This window comes from Atractosteus spatula, assembly GCF_055471065.1.
Source record: "Atractosteus spatula isolate fAtrSpa1 chromosome 10 unlocalized genomic scaffold, fAtrSpa1.hap1 SUPER_10_unloc_1, whole genome shotgun sequence".
Taxonomy (NCBI): Eukaryota; Metazoa; Chordata; class Actinopteri; order Semionotiformes; family Lepisosteidae; genus Atractosteus; species Atractosteus spatula.
The window spans coordinates 6325782-6347913 of NW_028296612.1; the positions used below are offsets into that span (position 1 = coordinate 6325782).

Sequence of the window (22132 nt, forward strand, 5' to 3'; positions counted from 1 at the left end):
GTTAAAGATATCCGGAAACGAGTGCACAAGCTCAAATAAGTTAAAAATAAAAAACGTTTATCGAATTAAACTCCTACAAACTCCACCGCCGCCTTGTGTGATCATCAGCGCACCTGAGACCCTGCAACCCGATTGGCTGCTGCCGCGGCTCGGAACTGCCCGTCAGCCAATCGGAGTCCCGATCCCGATTGGTCCCTCCCCCTTTACCCGTGTCTCCCAGGTTCAAACTCACAGAGCTTTATTGACAAGAGCGGCGTGGAACAGCGACAGAGACACTCATAGATATACTGTACCATCTGGAACAGATATAAAGGTTTAGAAATAAGAAAATTGGGTCGAAAGTGGTATCATCTGGATTAAACAATGAATCACTGTTGATGGTAAAATATACAATTACACCAATGTTGTGATCAGATATAATATTTCTATTAATTCTGATCTATTTCAATGTAATCTGTAGGGATGTATTGACTCTCTTCAGGAACTGTATCAGTAGTCCGAAACTACAGAATAATGTACAGCTTGCATCAGACTACAAGGAAAGGATATTCTGAGTTATGGCTGCAATAACTAAATGAAGATATATTTTGTAATCGCCTTGTTACACTTGCACGTTACTTTGGGAAGAGTCCTGGGTTTGGACGGTTGAAAACAGCCGTGAAGATGCGTTTGCAGACTCTTTCGAAATGTAAGAACACGAGAGCCATGCGGACCTCGTCTTGATCGACTGGTTACACATCTCTCAGGAAGCGTGTTTGTGTTGTAGCAAGCTCCCCACTGACCACGCTATCGATGCGTCAGCTGTACTCTGGCTCGTATGCTGTCCTTTTGTCGTTCAACTACAAAAATGAAGAAATATTCCCAGGAGGACCCTGGATCCCTCGTCTGTTCAAGCGTTTCTTGTCTTCTCTAGGGGGTGTGTGTGGTTTGGCAGCTCGCCGTCTCCGAGGCGCATCAGTGTGACCAGAGTGCGCTTTCACTCAGAGTCCTTAGTGCTGCTGCGGTCTGGGTGAAACCGGCCTGTTCTGCTCCGTTTCTCGGAATAAGAGCTCAAAATTAAAGGCTAGTTTCTCACCTGTGTGGCAGACAGCTGTGTGCGTGATGGGGTGCGATTAAACCTCCGCCTCCGTCTCGGGGGTCCGCTGCAGCCTGGAGATGCAAGCTCCGTGCCCAGCGGTGGTCCGACGCGGTCACCTCAGCCGAGCAGGAGCCTGAGCCCAGCCCGCTCGCCTGGAAAGGGCCGGAGGAGCTTTCGAAGCACGAAGGACGCAGGGCAGGGCAGGACAGGACAGGACAGGACAGGCTCTCTCCCGAGCCCAGATGAAGAAAACACAGCCTCGTGCGGAAGAGCTTTATTTCACCGGCTCCAGCAGCGACGATTACAAGAAGAGTCGGAAATAAATAGTCCCGTATTCGCAGAGGAGGCCGGCGCAGCGCCGGCGCCCCGAGTTAAAAACAGTCTAATTTACAGTATGTACAGCTGTCACGGCGCGGGCGGAGGTCAGATTTTCTTGTTGGCCGATGCTGTGCCGATCACGCAGTCGTTCACCTGCAGCAGAGAGAGGAAGAGGAAGAGGAAGAGGGGGGCGTTAATACAGGCCGGCAGCAGCAGAGCGGGGCGGAGCTCCGGCCAGGCAGCGCAGCCTCGTGACCCGGCTCACCTTGCTGGCGAACCGCAGGGAGTTCAGGGACTCGCCGAAGCTGTCCAGCTCCGGGGACACGTTGACGAACATCAGCCTGGACCAGCGGGGAGAGAGAGAGAGAGAGAGAGAGAGAGAGAGAGAGAGAGAGAGACGGGTTAGCGCCGGAGTCGAGGGACGGAGGAGAACTACAGTTCCCAGCAGGGCGTGGGCGCGGGGGCTCCTGGGAGCTGTAGTCTCTGGCGGGGCTCTGGGGGGCCGGCGGTCTGGCGGAGGACGGACTCACGTCTTGCTGTTGCCGCCCAGGCTGTTCTGCAGCAGGTAGGTCAGCTTGGAGTTGCGGTAGGGGACGTAGGCGTCCTGCGGGGGGAGGCAGTGCGTGAGAGAGGGCGGGGGGGCGGGCCGGCGGGAGAGCGAGAGGGGCGGCCAGCGGGGGGCGCTCCAGTACCTTGTTGGCCAGGGCCGAGATGACGATGCCCAGGTTGGACAGGGAGCTGTTAATGGCCGTCATCTCCTTGAAGCGGTCTCCCTGCGACTGGCTCTTCTGCACCCGCTCGCTGCCGGCGAGGTCCACCAGGCTCAGGGAGGCTGCGGGAGAGACAGAGGGCAGGGTCAGCTCCTGGAGGGACGGGGGGCAGGGACGGGGGTCAGCTCCTGGAGGGGCGGGGTCAGCTCCTGGAGGGACAGGGGACGGGGGGCGGGGGTCAGCTCCTGGAGGGACGGGGGGCGGGGGTCAGCTCCTGGAGGGGCGGGGGGGCGGGGGTCAGCTCTTGGAGGGACAGGGGACAGGGGACGGGGGGCGGGGTCAGCTCCTGGAGGGACAGGGACGGGGGTCAGCTCCTGGAGGGACGGGGGACGGGGGGCGGGGGGCGAGGTCAGCTCCTGGAGGGACAGGGGACGGGGGGGCGGGGTCAGCTCCTGGAGGGACAGGGACGGGGGGGCGGGGGGCGGGGTCAGCTCCTGGAGGGACGGGGGACGGGGGTCAGCTCCTGGAGGGACAGGGACGGGGGTCAGCTCCAGGAGGGACGGGGGGGCGGGGGGCGCCGACCCCAGACTCACACTTGCACTTGATCCCCCGGCCCGCGTTCTCCCCCTCGATCTGGAGCTGGAAGACCGAGTGGCTGCGGGAGGAGACGTCGTTCATGTTGGTCCGGGCCGTGGAGCGGTTCTGGCTGGCCACGCCGATCAGCCGGAGCACCTGGGGGAGACACCCGGACACGGGTTCGAACGGGCACCGGCTCTGGGCGGAGCGGAGACCGGCAGGGACCCGGCGAGCCCAGGGGAACAGCCTACCTCGTGCTCAGAGCTCACAGGCTCGTAGGACAGGTTGGTAACTGTCACCTCCCCTGTTGAGGAGGATTTCTTGATCTCATACTCGGGCCTCTTCGTCGATTTTCCTTTGTAGAGCAGGTCTCTCAGTGTCTCATTGTAGATCTCCACAAAGCTCGCTACAAACTTGTACTGAGAGAAAGAGAAAGACAAGCATTAGCACAGAGACACCAATACGGAGTAAATACACTCCTCACACAGAGAGAGGAGTCCAGACCCTCACACAGACCCCAGAGACACTCCTCACACTGAGAGAGGAGTCCAGACCCTCACACAGACCCCAGAGACACTCCTCACACAGAGAGAGGAGTCCAGACCCTCACACAGACCCCAGAGACACTCCTCACACAGAGAGAGGAGTACAGACCCTCACACAGACCCCAGAGACACTCCTCACACAGAGAGAGGAGTATAGACCCTCACACAGACCCCAGAGACACTCCTCACACAGAGAGAGGAGTCCAGACCCTCACACAGACCCCAGAGGCACTCCTCACACAGAGAGAGGAGTCCAGACCCTCACACAGACCCCAGAGACACTCCTCACACAGGGTGATGAGTACAGACCCTCACACAGACCCCAGAGACACTCCTCACACAGAGAGAGGAGTCCAGACCCTCACACAGACCCCAGAGACACTCCTCACACAGAGAGAGGAGTCCAGACCCTCACACAGACCCCAGAGACACTCCTCACACAGGGTGATGAGTACAGACCCTCACACAGACCCCAGAGACACTCCTCACACAGAGAGAGGAGTCCAGACCCTCACACAGACCCCAGAGACACTCCTCACACAGAGAGAGGAGTCCAGACCCTCACAGAGACCCCAGAGACACTCCTCACACAGAGAGAGGAGTCCAGACCCTCACACAGACCCCAGAGACACTCCTCACAAAGAGAGAGGAGCACAGACCCTCACAGAGACCCCAGAGACACTCCTCACACAGAGAGAGGAGTCCAGACCCTCACAGAGACCCCAGAGACACTCCTCACACAGAGAGAGGAGTCCAGACCCTCACAGAGACCCCAGAGACACTCCTCACACAGAGAGAGGAGTCCAGACCCTCACACAGACCCCAGAGACACTCCTCACACAGAGAGGAGTCCAGACCCTCACACAGACCCCAGAGACACTCCTCACACAGAGAGAGGAGTCCAGACCCTCACACAGACCCCAGAGACACTCCTCACACAGAGAGAGGAGTCCAGACCCTCACACAGACCCCAGAGACACTCCTCACACAGAGAGAGGAGTCCAGACCCTCATGCAGACCCCAGAGACACTCCTCACACAGAGAGAGGAGTCCAGACCCTCACACAGACCCCAGAGACACTCCTCACACAGAGAGAGGAGTCCAGACCCTCACACAGACCCCAGAGACACTCCTCACACAGGCTTCAGTACCTCCCAGCCCTCGTCTCTCAGGCCCTCAGCTGTGAGGAAGATCTGCTGGACGGCTCTTGGAATGACCCCCCAGCTGGTCTCCTCCTGCCCCCCCTCCATGGTGTAGGTCTTCCCGGAGCCGGTCTGCCCGTAGGCGAAGCAGCAGACGTTGTAGCCGTCCAGCGCCGACTGGACCAGCAGGGAAATCTCCTCAAACACCTCCTGCTGGGCCGCCGCCGGGCCGAACACCCGGTCGAAGCTGAACTTGTAGCGGGTCAGCTGGTCCGCGCCCCGGCCTGTGTGAGACTGGGAGACACAGGGGGCGACAGTCAGCTCACCCAGATACACGCAGTGCAGCAGGGGCAGAGAGGACCCTGGGAGAGGGGGCGCACCTCTGCGGTCTTGGCCAGAGCCACGGTCTTGGGGTCGTCGGCTGGCAGCTCAATGTGCTCCATGCTGCCGTCTCCAGCCAGCAGGGGGCGCACTCTGCAGAACACCCTGATGTTGCCCTGGAGAGGGAACAGGAAACGCAGGGGGGTTACAGATAGAGGCTCCTCTCTTCTCACACAACTAGCATAACATACCGCACAGCAGCTCTGAGGTCAGAATCTTAACACCACACTGGACGGCTGGGGTCCCAGGGTGTGTGGTCAGTATGGGGTCAGTGGGTGTGTGTGGGGTCAGTGGGCAGGGCTGGACTGTACCTTCAGCTCCTGGATGGTGTTGTGCAGTTTCCTGCGCTCCATCTCTCCGCAGTGCGGTCAGTGTGTGTGGGGTCAGTATGTGTGTGTGGGGCGTCAGTAGGCAGGGCTGGACTGTACCTTCAGCTCCTGGATGGTGTTGTGCAGTTTCCTGCGCTCCATCTCTCCGCAGTGCGGTCAGTGTGTGTGTGGGGTCAGTATGTGTGTGTGGGGTCAGGGGGTGTGTGAGTGGGGGGTCAGTAGGGGGTCAGTGTGTGTGTGGGGTCAGTGGGCAGGGCTGGACTGTACCTTCAGCTCCTGGATGGTGTTGTGCAGTTTCCTGCGCTCCATCTCTCCGCAGTGCAGGCGGTCCGAGAGCTCGGCGACCCGCAGCTCCAGGGAGCAGATGAGCTGGCGGCAGTCGGCCAGCTGGGTCTGGGACTGGGCCAGCGCGGAGCTCTGCAGGGCCAGCTGGGCCTGGCCGGGGGAGAGAGCGAGTGAGAGGGGTGAGGGCAGGGGGGGCGGGGGCGCTGCGGCGGCAGGGGGAGGGGGCGCTCGTACCTGGGCGGTGCTCAGCTCGCTCTGCAGGCTCGTCCGCAGCTCCTGCAGGCAGCGGATCTCCTCCGCCTGTCTGTCCGTCTGCTGCTGCAGCCGGTCCCGGTCCTGAGCAGCACAGCGCAGCTCCTCTCGCACGGAGGACAGCTGGGACAGCTCGGCCCGACACTGCCTGAACACAGCGCACAGAGCGTGAGACACAGCTCGGCCCGACACCGCCTGAACACAGCGCACAGAGCGTGAGACACAGCTTGGCCCGACACCGCCTGAACACAGCGCACAGCGCGTGAGACACGGCTTGGCCCAACACCGCCTGTACACACACACACCGCTCCTCTGTACCTGACACTGCCTGAACACAGCACACAGCACATGAGACACGGCTCAGCCCGACACTGCCTGAACACAGCGCACAGAGCGTGAGACACAGCTCGGCCCGACACTGCCTGAACACAGCGCACAGCGTGTGAGACACAGCTCGGCCCGACACTGCCTGAACACAGCGCACAGCGTGTGAGACAGCTCGGCCCAACACCGCCTATACAAACAACACACACACTCCTCAGTACCTGAGCTGCTCCTGCAGCCCCTGGCTCTCCTCCTCCAGCTGCCTCTCCCTCTCCTGGCTGTGGCCCAGCTGCTCCCGCAGCTCCTGGCTCTCCTGGGCGGCCGAGCGGACCCGGCTCTGGTACTGGGACACCTTGGTCTGCATGTCGCTCACCTTGCCCTTCAGGTCCCAGGCAGGGCGCCGCGCTGCGCTGGGCCCACCGGGGGGCGCTGCAGAGAGAAGCCCAGAGCCCGTGAGCTCACGAGCAGTACTGTGGGCTGCTGCCAGCGGGGGGCGCTGCAGAGACAAGCCCAGAGCCCGTGAGCTCACGAGCAGTACTGTGGGCTGCTGCCAGCGGGGGGCGCTGCAGAGACAAGCCCAGAGCCTGTGAGCTCACGAGCAGTACTGTGGGCTGCTGCCAGCGGGGGGCGCTGCAGAGACAAGCCCAGAGCCTGTGAGCTCACGAGCAGTACTGTGGGCTGCTGCCAGCGGGGGGCGCTGCAGAGACAAGCCCAGAGCCTGTGAGCTCACGAGCAGTACTGTGGGCTGCTGCCAGCGGGGGGCGCTGCAGTCCTATTGAGACACAACGCTCTTCACTGTCCTGGCAGGAGAGCTGAGCTGGAGGATCGGATCGACCAGCCGGAGACAGGACGAGTGGGTACAGACCTGGTTTCGAAACGGAGGCCACTGGTCTCTTCTGAATGGCTGAAAAACACAACAGTGAGTCAGTGGTACAACAGCGAGGGCATGAAACGCATCAAACAAGAGATTAAAACACTGTGAGTGCTGTCAACATGAGCACGTCCTCCAGACACAACAGGCCAGTCCAGCCTGGAGAGTCTCAGGACTGCTCTGTCAGTGTCAGTGGAGTCTGATTATAATCCCAGTGAAGAGCTAGTCCAGCTCCCAGTCCAGTCAGTCCAGTCCAGCCTGGAGAGTCTCAGACTGCTCTGTCAGTGTCAGTGGAGTCTGATTATAATCCCAGTGAAGAACTAATCCAGCTCCCAGTCCAGCCAGTCCAGTCCAGCCTGGAGAGTCTCAGACTGCTCTGTCAGTGTCAGTGAGTCTGATTATAATCCCAGTGAAGAACTAGTCCAGCTCCCAGTGCAGCCAGTCCAGTCCAGCCTGGAGAGTCTCAGACTACTCTGTCAGTGTCAGTGGAGTCTGATTATAATCCCAGTGAATAACTGATCCAGCTCCCAGTCCAGCCAGTCAGTGGAGTCTGATTATAATCCCAGTGGGTTGATATGAGCTCTGCTCACCTTTAGAGGGTCCGACAGCCACAGTTGCTGCTCCTGCTATCGGCCGGCCTGCTCTGACTGTGGGAGAGAGAAGGGAGTTTATCACCAGTAAGTGCCGTCCACTGCGGGACGAGACCCCCCGAAACCGACTGACCACTAACACTCCCTCCCTCACCTGCTGCCCTGTGGCTGGACACCAGCGGGCGCGGCCGGGCGGTCACCACGCTGGCTGCCTCCTGCGTCTTGCGGGTCGCTGGGGGCGGCTCAGCGGTGCGCAGCCTCTTCTGTCAGGACACACAAGCACAGCACACGGGGCTCAGGGACGAGCAGGCAGGCCGACAGCAGCGCAGGGGCGCTCCGAGAAGGACGAGACAGTACCTGGGCAGGCTGGGGGTGTCCTGGGCCGCTGTCCACCCCCGAGGCTGAGATCTGCCTCTTCACTGAGGGCAGAGGCAAACGAGAGGCGGACTTCATCCCATTGACCACCTGCAGAGGAGACCTCTGGAGATACAGAGAGAGAGGGGGGGGGTTCATACACAACACTGACCACCTGGACACTCCAGTACACTGAGAGAGAGAGGGGTTCATACAGACACACTGACTGGACACTCCAGTACATGAACACTGACTTGAGAGAGAGAGGGGTTCATACAGACACACTGACTGGACACTCCAGTACATGAACACTGCACTGAGAGAGAGAGGGGTTCATATACACACACTGACTGGACACTCCAGTACATGAACACTGCACTGAGAGAGAGAGGGGTTCATACACACACACTGACTGGACACTCCAGTACATGAACACTGCACTGAGAGAGAGAGGGGTTCATACAGACACACTGACTGGACACTCCAGTACATGAACACTGCACTGAGAGAGAGAGGGGTTCATACACACACACTGACTGGACACTCCAGTACATGAACACTGCACTGAGAGAGAGAGGGGTTCATACACACACACTGACTGGACACTCCAGTACATGAACACTGCACTGAGAGAGAGGGGTTCATACAGACACACTGACTGGACACTCCAGTACATGAACACTGCACTGAGAGAGAGAGGGGTTCATACACACACACTGACTGGACACTCCAGTACATGAACACTGCACTGAGAGAGAGAGGGGTTCATACAGACACACTGACTGGACACTCCAGTACATGAACACTGCACTGAGAGAGAGAGGGGTTCATACAGACACACTGAGAGAGAGAGAGGGGTCAATACAGAGACTCACGTCTTTCTCCATTTGATTTGTCTGAAAAACAAAATGAAAATAAACGCATTAAAAACAAGCATATTACAGTGGAAGAACAAGAGCAGAGGATTCACTTTCACACCAGCAGCCCCAGCCTGGGGAGAAGCAGATCACAGCCCCTTCGTCACCGAGAAACCGCTCACTAAAAACCCCAGGGCGTCTCTCTTTCTCGAGAGGAGGAGGGGTGTCACCCCGGTGTCCTGGTCTCCTCATCAACCCCCCTCTCTGAACTGCCTTCATCCCTCGGCTCTCCTCCCACTGAGAGCTGGTGCGTCACCCATGTGGGGGTACACCCTGGAGGGGGTAAAGCGCTGTGCGAGGAGAGTCCAGACAAGCGCTATATAACGGTAAGGAATTATTATTATTATTATTATTAATACACTTCATCCCCATCAGCAGGCAGTGGTCCAGACACAGGCTGCCGGTGCAGCTCCTGGTCTCAGCTCCTAAACGCCTTTAGTTTCAGCGCGCAGGAGGGCCAGAGAAGCCAGATTATACCCCTCAGGGGTGCAGCCCAGGTCTTGGTGTCTGTGGATACACCCGGCTGTCACTGGTCGTGTCTACACCCTGCCTGCGCCCCCAGAGACGAACACGGGTCGGGGGCAAGGAGACTACAGCAATTTCCCTTCTCAAAGCCCCTCGGTCTGTCGATCAACACTGCAGCTGCAGCATCGGGGACTCAAACCCCCTTCAGACACCCGGGAGGAACTGACAACCCCCCCCCCCGGGCTGTTATCGATCATATGATCATGATTGTTATTGATATTTCTGTTCACCAACATGCGGACCCGGGTATCGAAAGGCTGAAGAGGACAGTTTTAACGTCGAGGATCGCCGATTCGCAGGGTTTCCGACTGAACAATGAAGTTTCATGCACATTATTATTGGATACCCGGGTCTGCGACTGACTTATCGATTTTACAATTGATTAAGACAGACCAATCGTGCTTTTTATAGGACAGGACCCGGGTTACGATCGAATAAACCGTTTTAATGGGCGTTTATGATTTAATTGTCACAGTCAGGGTTGAATAAACCAGTCTAGCCGCGGTTGTTACTGAATAATGTGGGTTAGGATGGAACAAACCGGTCTATTTGCGGTTGTTATTAAATAAATGATCTTAATTAAGGCGCTAATATTATTTTCCACGACAGTCAGTAAGCACAGCGGAGCGCTTTCGCTCCGAGCCGAACGGGTTGGAAAGTAAAAAGGACGGCGGGTTAGTCAGTAAATTAAATGCTTGATTAATGACCCTCATCCTACCGTTATTGATCACCGGCGTCGGTATCGGTTCCGTTATCGGCAATAACTGTCTCGAGACGATCTCCTCAGCTGCTACTGCGGCTCTCGCGCTCCGGCCGTTTGGACCCCTGATTCGAATTGAGGAAAACTGCAAACCGATTGGTTGCTGCCTTCACTTCCTGCCTCCCCGGAAATGCCCTTCTGAACCAATCAAGACCGCGATCCGGCTTGGCCCCTCCCTCCCGTCCACTCGGTCTACCAATCCCGCGCAAGAAAAACAGCTCCCCGCTGAGAGGGACCCGCCTTATTTGGGTTTGAAACTACCCAATGGAAAAGGAGGATACCTTTCGGAGATGGTGATTGGTCGTCAGCCCCACGAAGGCGGGGACATTGGGATCAATCAATCAATGCAATGTTTATGCGGAAGGCGTGGAGTTTTTTTTTTAAATGCTTTATTTATTGTGTTAACAAAAACCCCATACATCAATAAATAACATCGAACGAAATAATGTGTAAGTCCCAGGTTTGGTCTAGCTCTCCTTAGTTTAATGTTTTGAGTGATTTGAACGTGCAAATCCATTTCTGTCTCGAAGCACATTCATATTCGGAGAATAATTCCCCCCCATGTCTCAGTGTGTGTGTGATAATAACTCCCCCCCCCCCCCTCCATGTCTCAGCACACTGTCGGTTCTCTTCAGCGAGGGGGTGCCGGCAGGGCTCTGGGGACTGGACGAGCCGGGAGCTGGACTTGTCCAGCACACGATCACCATCGGCCAGACCCCTCTGTCCGAGATCCAGGAGAGGCTGCGTGGCTTGGATACAGAGGGCACCCGCTGGGAGAAGACGTACATCATTGTGAAATAAAGTTTTATTGTGTTAGAACAATAAAAAACATTGATCCATTCCGGACTGGGGCAAATCGAGCCGAGGGGCAGTTCCTTTTTCCCAGCGTGGCGTGGCGTGGCGTGATGTGATGTGTGTGCCCGTGTTTGTAAACACGTTTTGACAACAAAAGAACAGACAGTACAACCAAGAGTACGTGTAACCTATCATCACCACCGTCAGGGGCTCATACGGTAATACAGTTACACTTTTCAACCGGGTGAATGCAGAGGAGGTCCGCACACGCTGCCCTGTTCTCCCAGGTAGGGCCAGCCTGCAGATACGCCCTCCCGTCTGTTTCAGAAACTGGTCAGACGCGGGTCCCCCGCGATACTCCTGCCCTGCTCCGGTGCAACCATGAAATTCTTCCCCCCTACCGCGCTGGCCGCCATCTTGGCTCCGAGCGGGCTCCCTTCCCTCCCATCCGCCGCAATGGGGTCTCAGAGCCAAGATGGCGGGAGCGGCGGGGCCGCAGTTTCCTGCCTGCGTGCGCGCTCGGAGGGGGAGGAGTCGCGCCTGTCCGCGCCGTGTCCGTCCCCTGCGACCGCTGGAGCCGTGTGTGTGTGTGTTTTTATTTTTAATTTTCCGTCTTCAGTCGGCGAAATCCCACTGCCTCGCCCGCGGCGGGCTGCCCCTGTGACAGCGGTACCTGCAATGGCGACCGCGCCGCGCAGCGCCGGGGGTCGGATCGCCGCTCGCCGCGGCCGCCGCCGCCTGCACTAGCCCGGCCTCCGCCGTGGAGGGGTCGAGGGTCAAGGCAGCGCCCCGCTACGGCCCCCATCACCTCACCCCCAGCTCCCTCGCCTCACCTCGCCCCCACCCCCCCCCGCTGAGGACACGACCGCCGTTGCGTGGAGGAAGCGGTGAGCTCCGCGCCGCTCGTGTCGTCGCCGTGGGTGGGCTGAGGCCGCCGGGGGCCAGCCCGGGTCCGAGCGTGTCTGCCTGTCACTCCGTGGGCGGCGGGCGAGCCGGGGGGCGCTGATATAGCGCCCTGCGCACGGTCAGCACGCGTGTGTGGGTGTGGGTGTGGGGTCACGCAGGGACAGCTCGCCGATTTCACAGTCTGTGGGCTCAGAGCCCTGTGCTGGAGCTGGAGCTGTGGGCTCAGAGGACTGTGCTGGAGCTGTGGGGTCAGTCTGTGGGCTCAGAGCCCTGTGCTGGAGCTGGAGCTGTGGGCTCAGAGCTATGTGCTGGAGCTGTGGGGTCAGTCTGTGGGCTCAGAGCCCTGTGCTGTAGCTCGAGCTGTGGGCTCAGAGGACTGTGCTGGAGCTGTGGGGTCAGTCTGTGGGCTCAGAGCCCTGTGCTGGAGCTGTGGGCTCAGAGCCCTGTGCTGGAGCTGTGGGGTCAGTCTGTGGGCTCAGAGCCCTGTGCTGGAGCTGGAGCTGTGGGCTCAGAGCCCTGTGCTGTGCTGGAACTGTGGGCTCAGAGCCCTGTGCTGTAGCTGTGGGGTCAGGCTGTGGGCTCAGAGCCTGACCCCACAGCTACAGCACAGGGCTCTGACCCCACAGCTCCAGCTATAGCACATGTTTTGAGCCCTGTGCTGTAGATGGAGCTGTGGGCTCAGAGCCCTGTGCTGGAGCTGGAGCTGTGGGCTCAGAGCCCTGTACTGTAGCTGTGGGGTCAGTCTGTGGGCTCAGACCCCTGTGCTGGAGCTGTGGGGTCAGGCTGTGGTCTCAGAGCCCTGTACTGAAGCTGTGGGGTCAGTCTGTGGGCTCAGAGCCCTGGGCTGTAGCTGGAGCTGTGGGGTCAGAGCCCTGTGCTGTAGCTGTGGGGTCAGTCTGTGGGCTCAGAGCCCTGTGCTGGAGCTGGAACTGTGGGCTCAGAGCCCTGTGCTGTAGCTGTGGGGTCAGTCTGTGGGCTCAGAGCCCTGTGCTGTAGCTGTGGGGTAAGTCTGTGGGCTCAGAGCCCTGTGCTGTAGCTGGAGCTGTGGGCTCAGAGCCCTGTGCTGTAGCTGTGGGGTCAGTCTGTGGGCTCAGAGCCCTGTGCTGGAGCTGGAGCTGTGGGCTCAGAGCCCTGTGCTGGAGCTGTGGGGTCAGGCTGTGGGCTCAGAGCCCTGTGCTGAAGCTGTGGGGTCAGTCTGTGGGCTCAGAGCCCTGTGCTGGAGCTGGAGCTGGAGCTGGAGCTGTGGGCTCAGAGCCCTGTGCTGTAGCTGTTGGGGTCAGTCTGTGGGCTCAGAGCCCTGTGCTGGAGCTGGAGCTGTGGGCTCAGAGCCCTGTGCTGTAGCTGTGGGGTCAGTCTGTGGGCTCAGAGCCCTGTGCTGGAACTGTGGGCTCAGAGCCCTGTGCTGGAGCTGTGTTGTCAGTCTGTGGGCTCAGAGCCCTGTGCTGGAGCTGGAGCTGTGGGCTCAGAGCCGTGTGCTGGAGCTGTGTTGTCAGTCTGTGGGCTCAGAGCCCTGTGCTGGAGCTGGAGCTGCGGGCTCAGAGCCCTGTGCTGGAGCTGTGTTGTCAGTCTGTGGGCTCAGAGCCCTGTGCTGGAGCTGTGGGCTCAGAGCCCTGTGCTGGAGTTGTGTTGTCAGTCTGTGGGCTCAGAGCCCTGTGCTGGAGCTGGAGCTGTGGGCTCAGAGCCCTGTGCTGTAGCTGTGGGGTCAGTCTGTGGGCTCAGAGCCCTGTGCTGTAGCTCGAGCTGTGGGCTCAGAGCTCTGTGCTGGAGCTGTGGGGTCGGTCTGTGGGCTCAGAGCCCTGTGCTGGAGCTGTGTTGTCAGTCTGTGGGCTCAGAGCCCTGTGCTGTAGCTCGAGCTGTGGGCTCAGAGCCCTGTGCTGGAGCTGGAGCTGTGGGCTCAGAGCCCTGTGCTGGAGTTGTGTTGTCAGTCTGTGGGCTCAGAGCCCTGTGCTGGAGCTGGAGCTGTGGGCTCAGAGCCCTGTGCTGTAGCTGTGGGGTCAGTCTGTGGGCTCAGAGCCCTGTGCTGTAGCTCGAGCTGTGGGCTCAGAGCTCTGTGCTGGAGCTGTGGGGTCGGTCTGTGGGCTCAGAGCCCTGTGCTGGAGCTGTGTTGTCAGTCTGTGGGCTCAGAGCCCTGTGCTGGAGCTGGAGCTGTGGGCTCAGAGCCCTGTGCTGGAGCTGTGTTGTCAGTCTGTGGGCTCAGAGCCCTGTGCTGGAGCTGGAGCTGTGGGCTCAGAGCCCTGTGCTGTTGGGGTCAGTCTGTGGGCTCAGAGCCCTGTGCTGGAGCTGGAGCTGTGGGCTCAGAGCCCTGTGCTGGAGCTGTGGGGTCAGTCTGTGAGCTCAGAGCCCTGTGCTGGAGCTGGAGCTGTGGGCTCAGAGCCCTGTGCTGTTGGGGTCAGTCTGTGGGCTCAGAGCCCAGTGCTGGAGCTGGAGCTGTGGGCTTAGAGCCCTGTGCTGGAGCTGTGTTGTCAGTCTGTGGGCTCAGAGCCCTGTGCTGCAGCGGGGCGGGGGTGTTTATTTTGCCCTTGTTCCCAGACTAGGGTGACCCCGGGCCCGGGGACGGAGGGTGTTTACTTGCTCCGGCGCTTCGCGGTTGGAATGCCGTCGGTCTGAACGGAGATGCTCCGCGGCTCGGACCCGTGTTCAGGCCGGACAGGGGGAGCTGCCGGGGGGGCTGTGGTTCCGTGTCCGGTATTTTCGGGTAATTGGGTTCATGTTGCGGTCCGCTCTGCGGCTGCAGCCCCGCTGAAAGTAAAGCGCAGACCGTCCGTCGCTGCGAGCGGCAGCGGGTAGGCCCATCGCGATCCCCGGGCTCGAGTAGCGCGGCGACGCCGGGCAGCGGAGCTCCGGCGGTGCCCGGGCCGACTGTCAACACACCGCCGGGTAAGGAGGCGAGACACAGACGAGAGATTGTGTTACAACCCCCGCTGCAGCTGTGTGTGGGGAGTAGACGCGCATTTTTAAAAAACAAAACCCAAACTAAATCGTATATGAGGAGGACCGACAGGCGCAGCAGGTTAATAGAAATAAACACGATGATGTTGATGATGTGACGGTCTGTGATACAGGAGTCATGTTTATGCTTCTCATAGATGGAGAGGAAGAGGCACAGTGGTTAGCCTGGGTTCAGTTCCTGGGGCTCTGTCTGTGTGGAGTTTGCGTGTTCTCCCTGTGTTCCTGTGGGCTTCCTCCCACAGCCTGCAGGCCTGCTGGTGCTTTGACTGCGAATCTAACAGGCAAGCGTTTGACCAGTGTACCCACTGAGCATCGCTGGTGTGTTAACTGGCTTCTGGGAAAGCCGGCCCAGGTGTGTGTGGTGTGCACTGTGATGGACTGGTGACCTGTCCGCCATCGCGTACTGGGCTGGACTCTAGCTCTCCTGCTGCCCAGTAGTGGATAACCCCCCTTTCTCTCAGTGCAGTGTTCGTGTACTGGAGTGTCCAGTCAGTGTGTCTGTATGAACCCCTCTCTCTCTCAGTGCAGTGTTCATGTACTGGAGTGTCCAGTCAGTGTGTGTGTATGAACCCCTCTCTCTCTCAGTGCAGTGTTCATGTACTGGAGTGTCCAGTCAGTGTGTCTGTATGAACCCCTCTCTCTCTCAGTGCAGTGTTCATGTACTGGAGTGTCCAGTCAGTGTGTCTGTATGAACCCCTCTCTCTCTCAGTGCAGTGTTCATGTACTGGAGTGTCCAGTCAGTGTTGTGTGTTAACCCCTCTCTCTCTCAGTGCAGTGTTCATGTCCTGGAGTGTCCAGTCAGTGTGTCTGTATGAACCTCTCTCTCTCTCAGTGCAGTGTTCATGTACTGGAGTGTCCAGTCAGTGTGTCTGTATGAACCCCTCTCTCTCTCAGTGCAGTGTTCATGTACTGGAGTGTCCAGTCAGTGTGTGTGTATGAACCCCTCTCTCTCTCAGTGCAGTGTTCATGTCCTGGAGTGTCCAGGTGGTCAGTGTTGTGTGTTAACCCCTCTCTCTCTCTTCTGTCTCTCAGCTCATGGAGTCAGGCTGTAGCAGCAGTGCCTCTAGCGCCCCCGGTGGCGGAGTGGTGCAGGTGTGTTTCCCCTCAGTCCAGGGGGCTCTGCTGGCCAGTCTGAACCGCCAGCGTCTGGAGGGTCAGCTGTGTGATCTGGCCATCGAGGTGCAGGGCCGCGTCTTCAGGGCTCATCGGTGTGTGTTGGCAGCCTCTTCACCCTACTTCCACGATCAGGTCTGTCTCAGAGCAGAGTTACCACACTGGAGTGTCCAGTCAGTGTGTCTGTATGAACCCCTCTCTCTCTCAGTGCAGTGTTCATGTACTGGAGTGTCCAGTCAGTGTGTGTGTATGAACCCCTCTCTCTCAGTGCAGTGTTCATGTACTGGAGTGTCCAGTCAGTGTGTGTGTATGAACCCCTCTCTCTCTCAGTGCAGTGTTCATGTACTGGAGTGTCCAGTCAGTGTGTCTGTATGAACCCCTCTCTCTCTCAGTGCAGTGTTCATGTACTGGAGTGTCCAGTCAGTGTGTGTGTATGAACCCCTCTCTCTCTCAGTGCAGTGTTCATGTACTGGAGTGTCCAGTCAGTGTGTGTGTATGAACCCCTCTCTCTCAGTGCAGTGTTCATGTACTGGAGTGTCCAGTCAGTGTGTGTGTATGAACCCCTCTCTCTCTCAGTGCAGTGTTCATGTACTGGAGTGTCCAGTCAGTGAGTCTGTATGAACCCCTCTCCCTGCCTCCCTGTGCACCAGGTGCTGTTGAAGAACGTGTCCTCGGTCTCCCTGCCCGCGGTGCTGGACCCGCTGGCGTTCGAGAGCGTGCTGGGCTGCGCCTACACGGGCCGCCTGCGCATGCTGAGCGAGGAGATCGTCAACTACCTGACGGTGGGCAGCGTGCTGCAGATGTGGCACATCGTGGACAAGTGCACCGAGCTGCTGAAGGAGGGGCGCGGGCCGGCGGCGGGGCGGCCGGGGGCGCGGGCGGGCGCGGCGGGCGCGGGGGACCCCCCCGCCGCCCCGGGCCGCCGCCCCTCGCTGGGCTCCAGCCGCGCCAGCGAGAGCCAGTCCCCCAGCAGCACCAACTACTTCAGCCCCCGCGAGGCCGGCGGCTCGGGGTTCGGGGGCGCCCCCACCTCCGCCACCTCCGCCGGCGAGGACGGGGGCGCGGCCGGCGGCGCCGGCACCTTCCTCATCGAGGAGGAGGAGGGCGAGGGGGACGAGGAGGGGGAGGAGGAGGAAGAGGAGGAGGAGGAGGTGTACCCCCGCAGGAGGGGCACGGACAGGGGGGCCGCCCCCAAGCGCCACAGGCTGGGGCGCCCCGAGCCGGAGGACCGCGTCAGCGACTGCTTCGGGGTGTCCTCCTACCAGGACGGGGACCCCCCGCCGCCCCCCGCACCCCCCAGCCTCCTGCCCCGCCGGCACTGGGTGGTGGTGAAGACGGAGCGCCCCCCGCAGGCCGAGGACGAGGAGGAGCTGCTGGTGGTGTCGGGGGGCGCGGGCGAGGACGAGGACGAGCTCGGGGCGCTGGCGCTGGCCGGGGGGCGCCCCCGAGAGCACCCCCTCAGCATCTCGGACGTCAGGACGCTGTCCGGAGCCGCGGAGCTGCCGGGCCGAGGAGCGGGACCACCGGAGGCGCAGGTCAGGACCCCCTGCTGTGTGTCCCTCCCTCTATACCTCACTCCCTCTCTACCTCACTCCCCCTCCCCCTCACACTCACTTTCACTCTCTACCTCACTCTCTACCTCACTCCCCCTCCCCCTCACACTCACTCTCACTCTCCCTCACTCTCTACCTCACTCCCCCTCCCCCTCACACTCACTCTCACTCTCCCTCACTCTCTACCTCACTCCCCCTCCCCCTCACACTCACTCTCACTCTCCCTCACTCTCTACCTCACTCTCCCTCACTCTCACTCTCTCCCTCACTCTCTACCTCACTCCCCCTCCCCCTCACACTCACTCTCACTCTCTCCCTCACTCTCTACCTCCCTCACTCTCCCTCACTCTCACCCTCTCTCACCCTCCCTCACCCTCTCTCACTCTCCCCCTCACACTCACTCTCTCGCTCCCTCACACTCTCTCTCCCTCACCCTCTCTCACTCCTTCACACTCACTCACTCGCTCCCTCACACTCACTCCCTCACTCTCCCTCACTCTCAATTTCAATTCCAGGTGCTTTATTAGCATGACCGGTGGGTACAATCAGTGTTGCCAAAGCAAATAAAAATAATGAAATTCACATGAAACAAAAATAAAAGTAAAATAAGTTTCCCCTCTCTCTCAGGTGGATTTCTGCGAATCCTCGGGCGACTATGTCCACTTCGACGCCGGCCAGCCCCCCCCGCCGGAGCCGCTGCACCACCGCGGCGACCGGCCCGCCCTGCCTGGCCCGCGGGCCCTGCTGGGCCCGGTCCCGCCCGGCGCCGGCCCGCCCCGGGCCCAGCTCTTCCCCCTGGACATGCAGGGCAACCCGGTGCTGCTGTACAGCCCGGCCCCGCCCCCGGCCCCGGTCGCCGCGGGCGCCGAGCTGGGGGCGGAGCACGGGCCGGTGGCCCCGGCCGGCGGGGGCGGGGCCGGGGGCGGGGCCGGCGGGGGCGGGGCCGGGGGCGGGGCCAAGGTCTTCATGTGCCACTGCGGCAAGACCTTCACCCACAAGAGCATGCGCGACCGACACGTCAACATGCACCTGAACCTGCGGCCCTTCGACTGCCCCGTCTGCGCCAAGAAGTTCAAGATGAAGCACCACCTGACGGAGCACATGAAGACGCACACGGGCCTCAAGCCCTACGACTGCCGCGCCTGCGGGAAGAAGTTCATGTGGCGCGACAGCTTCATGCGGCACCGCGCGCACTGCGAGCGCCGCGGAGGCCCGGCCCACCTGCAGGGCGGCGCCGCCGCGCTGGCCCTGGGCGGACCCGGGGCCCTGCTGGCGGCGCCGGCCCCGCCCGGGGGCTTCGGGGCCGCCGGGGCCGAGGAGGAGGAGGAGGAGGAGGAGGTGTGCGAGGTGAGTGTGAGCGAGGGGGACGTCACGTGACCTGGGGGTGAGGGAGAGAGAGAGAGAGAGAGAGAGAGAGTGTCAGTGAGTGTGAGAGAGTGTCAGTGAGAGAGAGTGTCAGTGAGTGAGAGAGAGTGTGAGAGAGTCAGTGAGTGTCAGTGAGAGAGAGTGTCAGTGAGTGAGAGAGAGTGTGAGAGAGTCAGTGAGTGTCAGTGAGAGAGAGTGTCAGTGAGTGAGAGAGAGTGTCAGTGAGAGAGTGTGTCAGTGAGTGTGAGAGAGTCAGTGAGTGTGAGAGAGTGTCACTGAGTGTGAGAGAGTGAGAGCCAGTGTGTGTGAGTGTTGGGGGTGAGAGAGAGTGTCACTGAGTGTGAGAGAGTGATTGAGTGTGTCAGTGAGTGAGAGAGAGTGTCAGTGAGTGAGAGAGAGTGTGAGAGAGTCAGTGAGTGTCAGTGAGAAAGAGTGTCAGTGAGTGTGAGAGAGTCAGTGAGTGTCAGTGAGAGAGAGTGTCAGTGAGTGAGAGAGAGTGAGAGCCAGTGTGTGTGAGTGTTGGGGGTGAGAGAGAGTGTCACTGAGTGTGAGAGAGTGATTGAGTGTGTCAGTGAGTGAGAGAGAGTGTCAGTGAGTGAGAGAGAGTGTGAGAGAGTCAGTGAGTGTCAGTGAGAAAGAGTGTCAGTGAGTGTGAGAGAGTCAGTGAGTGTCAGTGAGAGAGAGTGTCAGTGAGTGAGAGAGAGTGAGAGCCAGTGTGTGTGAGTGTTGGGGGTGAGAGAGAGTGTCACTGAGTGTGAGAGAGTGATTGAGTGTGTCAGTGAGTGAGAGAGAGTGTCAGTGAGTGAGAGAGAGTGTGAGAGAGTCAGTGAGTGTCAGTGAGAGAGAGTGTCAGTGAGTGTGAGAGAGTGAGAGCCAGTGTGTGTGAGTGTTGGGGGTGTGAGTGAGAGAGTGTGTCAGTGAGTGTGAGTGAGAGAGTGTGTCAGTGAGTGTCAGTGAGAGAGTGTCAGTGAGTGTCAGTGAGTGTGAGAGAGTGTGAGAGAGTCAGTGAGTGTGAGAGAGTGTGAGAGAGTCAGTGAGTGTGAGAGAGTGAGAGCCAGTGTGTGTGAGTGTTGGGGGTGTGAGTGAGAGAGAGTGATTGAGTGTGTCAGTGGGTGTGAGTGTGAGAGTGTCAGTGGGTGTGAGAGTGTGAGTGTTGGGGGTGTGAGTGTGAGAGAGTGTCAGTGAGTGTGAGAGAATGATTGAGTGTGTCAGTGAGTGTGAGAGAGTGAGAGAGTCAATGTGTGTGAGTGTTGGGGGTGAGAGAGTGCCAGTGAGTGTGTTGTGTAGTTCACTTTTGTGTATTTATGTGTAGAAATAAAGAAATCTGGAGGAGAATGAGCATAGTGTTCAGTACAGTGAGAGGGGACAGCGTTCAGTACAGTGGGGGAGAGGAAAGTGTTCAATACAGAGAGGGGACGGTGTTCAGTACAAGGTGAGAGAGGGGACAGTGTTCAGTGAGAGGGGACGGTGTTCAGTACAAGGGGAGAGAGAGGGGACAGTGTTCAGTGAGAGGGGACGGTGTTCAGTACAAGGTGAGAGAGAGGGGACAGTGTTCAGTACAAGGTGAGAGAGAGGGGACAGTGTTCAGTGAGAGGGCACAGTGTTCAGTACAGTGGGGAGAGGGCACAGTGTTCAGTACAAGGTGAGAGAGAGGGGACAGTGTTCAGTGAGAGGGCACAGTGTTCAGTACAGTGGGGGAGAGGGGACAGTGTTCAGTACAGTGGGACAGGACAGACTTGGGATGGATGACGATGGTGCTGAGTTGAGCGAGCAGGAGGCAGTGACTGCGGACAGCATTTCCTTCAACTGGCTGAAGTTCAGCTGCCTTTCTCATGGACATCCTGCATTGAAAAACTACGCCTCCCACAATCCACTGCAGGGTGCTTCCTCAGCCCATGTAGGGGAGAAACAAGAACTACATCTTCCATGAGCCTCTGCTGGAAACGTCCTAAGTCCATGTATAGAGGGAAAAACAAAAACTACATCTCCCACAAGGACTTGTGGCACGCAAAACAATTATTTGCGTGCTTGCTGCGTGGGAAATGAATGATGGGTATTGTAGTTCCTTTGCGTGTTAACCACCGCGAGAGAGGTTTTGACTGTGAGTCTTTGTTCTTGAAAGCTGGTTAAATCTGTTGTAAAGTCTGTTGTTCTCCTTCACTTGAAGTCTTTTAATTTGTATGGTTAGTACAGGGAGAGAAATAAAAACTGTAAATATGCTCCAGACTCCTCCCTTTTCTCATTCTCATGTTATTCCCCCCCCCACCTCTTCAGCCTGACCACTGACTGACCCCTCCAGGACCAGGACTGGACACACTGACTGACCCCTCCAAGACCAGGACTGGACACACTGACTGACCCCTCCAGGACCAGGACTGGACACACACACTGACTGACCCCTCCAGGACCAGGACTGGACACGCTGACCCCTCCAGGACCAGGACTGGACACACTGACCGACTGACCCCTCCAGGACCAGGACTGGACACGCTGACTGACCGACCCCTCCAGGACCAGGACTGGACACACTGACTGACCCCTCCAGGACCAGGACTGGACACGCTGACTGACCGACCCCTCCAGGACCAGGACTGGACACGCTGACTGACCCCTCCAGGACCAGGACTGGACACACACACTGACTGACCCCTCCAGGACCAGGACTGGACACACACACACTGACTGACCCCTCCAGGACCAGGACTGGACACACACACACTGACCGACCCCTCCAGGACCAGGACTGGACACACACACTGACCGACCCCTCCAGGACCAGGACTGGACACACTGACTGACTGACCCCTCCAGGACCAGGACTGGACACACTGACTGATCCCTCCAGGACCCAACAGTGGGTTTCATATCTGCAGCCGAAGGTAATGGAATCAGCCCCCAGCAGCAGCCGCAGAGACTCATCTGGGGGTGAAGTTTACCCATTCACAGATTATTTCCCCATCAGTCTCCTGTGACTGGATCAGGACCCAGGAGGGAGCTGCCGACACCGACAGTCTGTCTGTACTGGCAGGGTGTCCTGCTGGTCGCCGGCAGTACCCAGGTGTCGCCACAAGAGGGCGCCACCCCACACATCTGTTAAACTGGAGTCCCCTGCTGTTTGTTGCCTGGTGCCTGATGGAGGGAGTCTTCTAATTCGCCTGTTGAGGGAAGCTGGTGTCGGAATGAGATCAGCAGAGCCCGGGGTTTCGGTCTTCCAGTCAGTCTGTCTGTCCTGCAGCAGGCTGTCCTGCTGGTTGCCTGCAGTACCCAGGAGTCGCCACAAGAGGTCGCCTGGATGAATCGGGGAGGGTCGGTGTTTCTGTAGTGGAAGTGTCACCAGTAGATAGGAGGGATTTTGATTCTTTTAGACTTTTTTTTAGTTTTGCCGAGATCGCGCTAATTAAGTCAAAGGACCTGGAAATGAAGATGGTTTTGGGAGTTTTAGGTGAGTAAGACCTGTTTATACCGCCTTCATCTATAGGAACCAGAAACGCAGA

General features: G+C 58.9%; 2 protein-coding genes across 3 annotated transcripts; one reads left to right on the plus strand and one right to left on the minus strand.

Moving 5' to 3' along the window:
• Positions 1-1344: 1344 nt before the first annotated feature.
• kifc1 (kinesin family member C1) lies at positions 1345-10005 on the minus strand. Its single transcript, XM_088908184.1, has 17 exons — positions 9916-10005; positions 8631-8651; positions 7759-7881; positions 7556-7664; positions 7402-7458; positions 6806-6844; positions 6162-6369; positions 5599-5764; positions 5347-5514; positions 4750-4866; positions 4379-4663; positions 2934-3101; positions 2700-2838; positions 2089-2228; positions 1927-2000; positions 1662-1737; positions 1345-1549 (listed from the first exon to the last, which is right to left on the minus strand). The coding sequence occupies exons 2-17, from the start codon at positions 8640-8642 to the stop codon at positions 1502-1504; spliced, it is 1929 nt and encodes a 642-aa protein (XP_088764310.1). The 5' UTR covers positions 8643-8651; positions 9916-10005; the 3' UTR covers positions 1345-1501.
• Positions 10006-11291: 1286 nt separating this feature from the next.
• On the plus strand, positions 11292-20857 carry zbtb22b (zinc finger and BTB domain containing 22b). Of its 2 annotated transcripts, none has more exons than XM_088908400.1 (4): positions 11292-11639; positions 15640-15855; positions 16371-17255; positions 17901-20857. In XM_088908400.1, the coding sequence occupies exons 2-4, from the start codon at positions 15643-15645 to the stop codon at positions 18648-18650; spliced, it is 1848 nt and encodes a 615-aa protein (XP_088764526.1). In that variant the 5' UTR covers positions 11292-11639; positions 15640-15642; the 3' UTR covers positions 18651-20857. The 2 variants fall into 2 exon arrangements, with proteins under 2 accessions (XP_088764526.1, XP_088764527.1); XM_088908401.1 differs by lacking the exon at positions 11292-11639 and adding an exon at positions 14216-14535.
• The last annotated feature ends 1275 nt before the right edge of the window (positions 20858-22132 follow it).

Excerpts from the sequence above, each read along its gene's own strand:
- kifc1 (XM_088908184.1), bottom strand. Across the intron at positions 2,001-2,088 it reads TCTCGGCCCTGGCCAACAAG|GACGCCTACGTCCCCTACCG; the intron begins GTACTGGAGCGC and ends CTCCCCCCGCAG. Across the intron at positions 1,550-1,661 it reads CCCTGCGGTTCGCCAGCAAG|GTGAACGACTGCGTGATCGG; the intron begins GTGAGCCGGGTC and ends TCTCTGCTGCAG.
- zbtb22b (XM_088908400.1), top strand. The coding sequence starts at position 15,643 with ATGGAGTCAGGCTGTAGCAGCAGTGCCTCTAGCGCCCCCGGTGGCGGA. Across the intron at positions 15,856-16,370 it reads CACCCTACTTCCACGATCAG|GTGCTGTTGAAGAACGTGTC; the intron begins GTCTGTCTCAGA and ends CCTGTGCACCAG. Across the intron at positions 17,256-17,900 it reads CGGGACCACCGGAGGCGCAG|GTGGATTTCTGCGAATCCTC; the intron begins GTCAGGACCCCC and ends CCTCTCTCTCAG.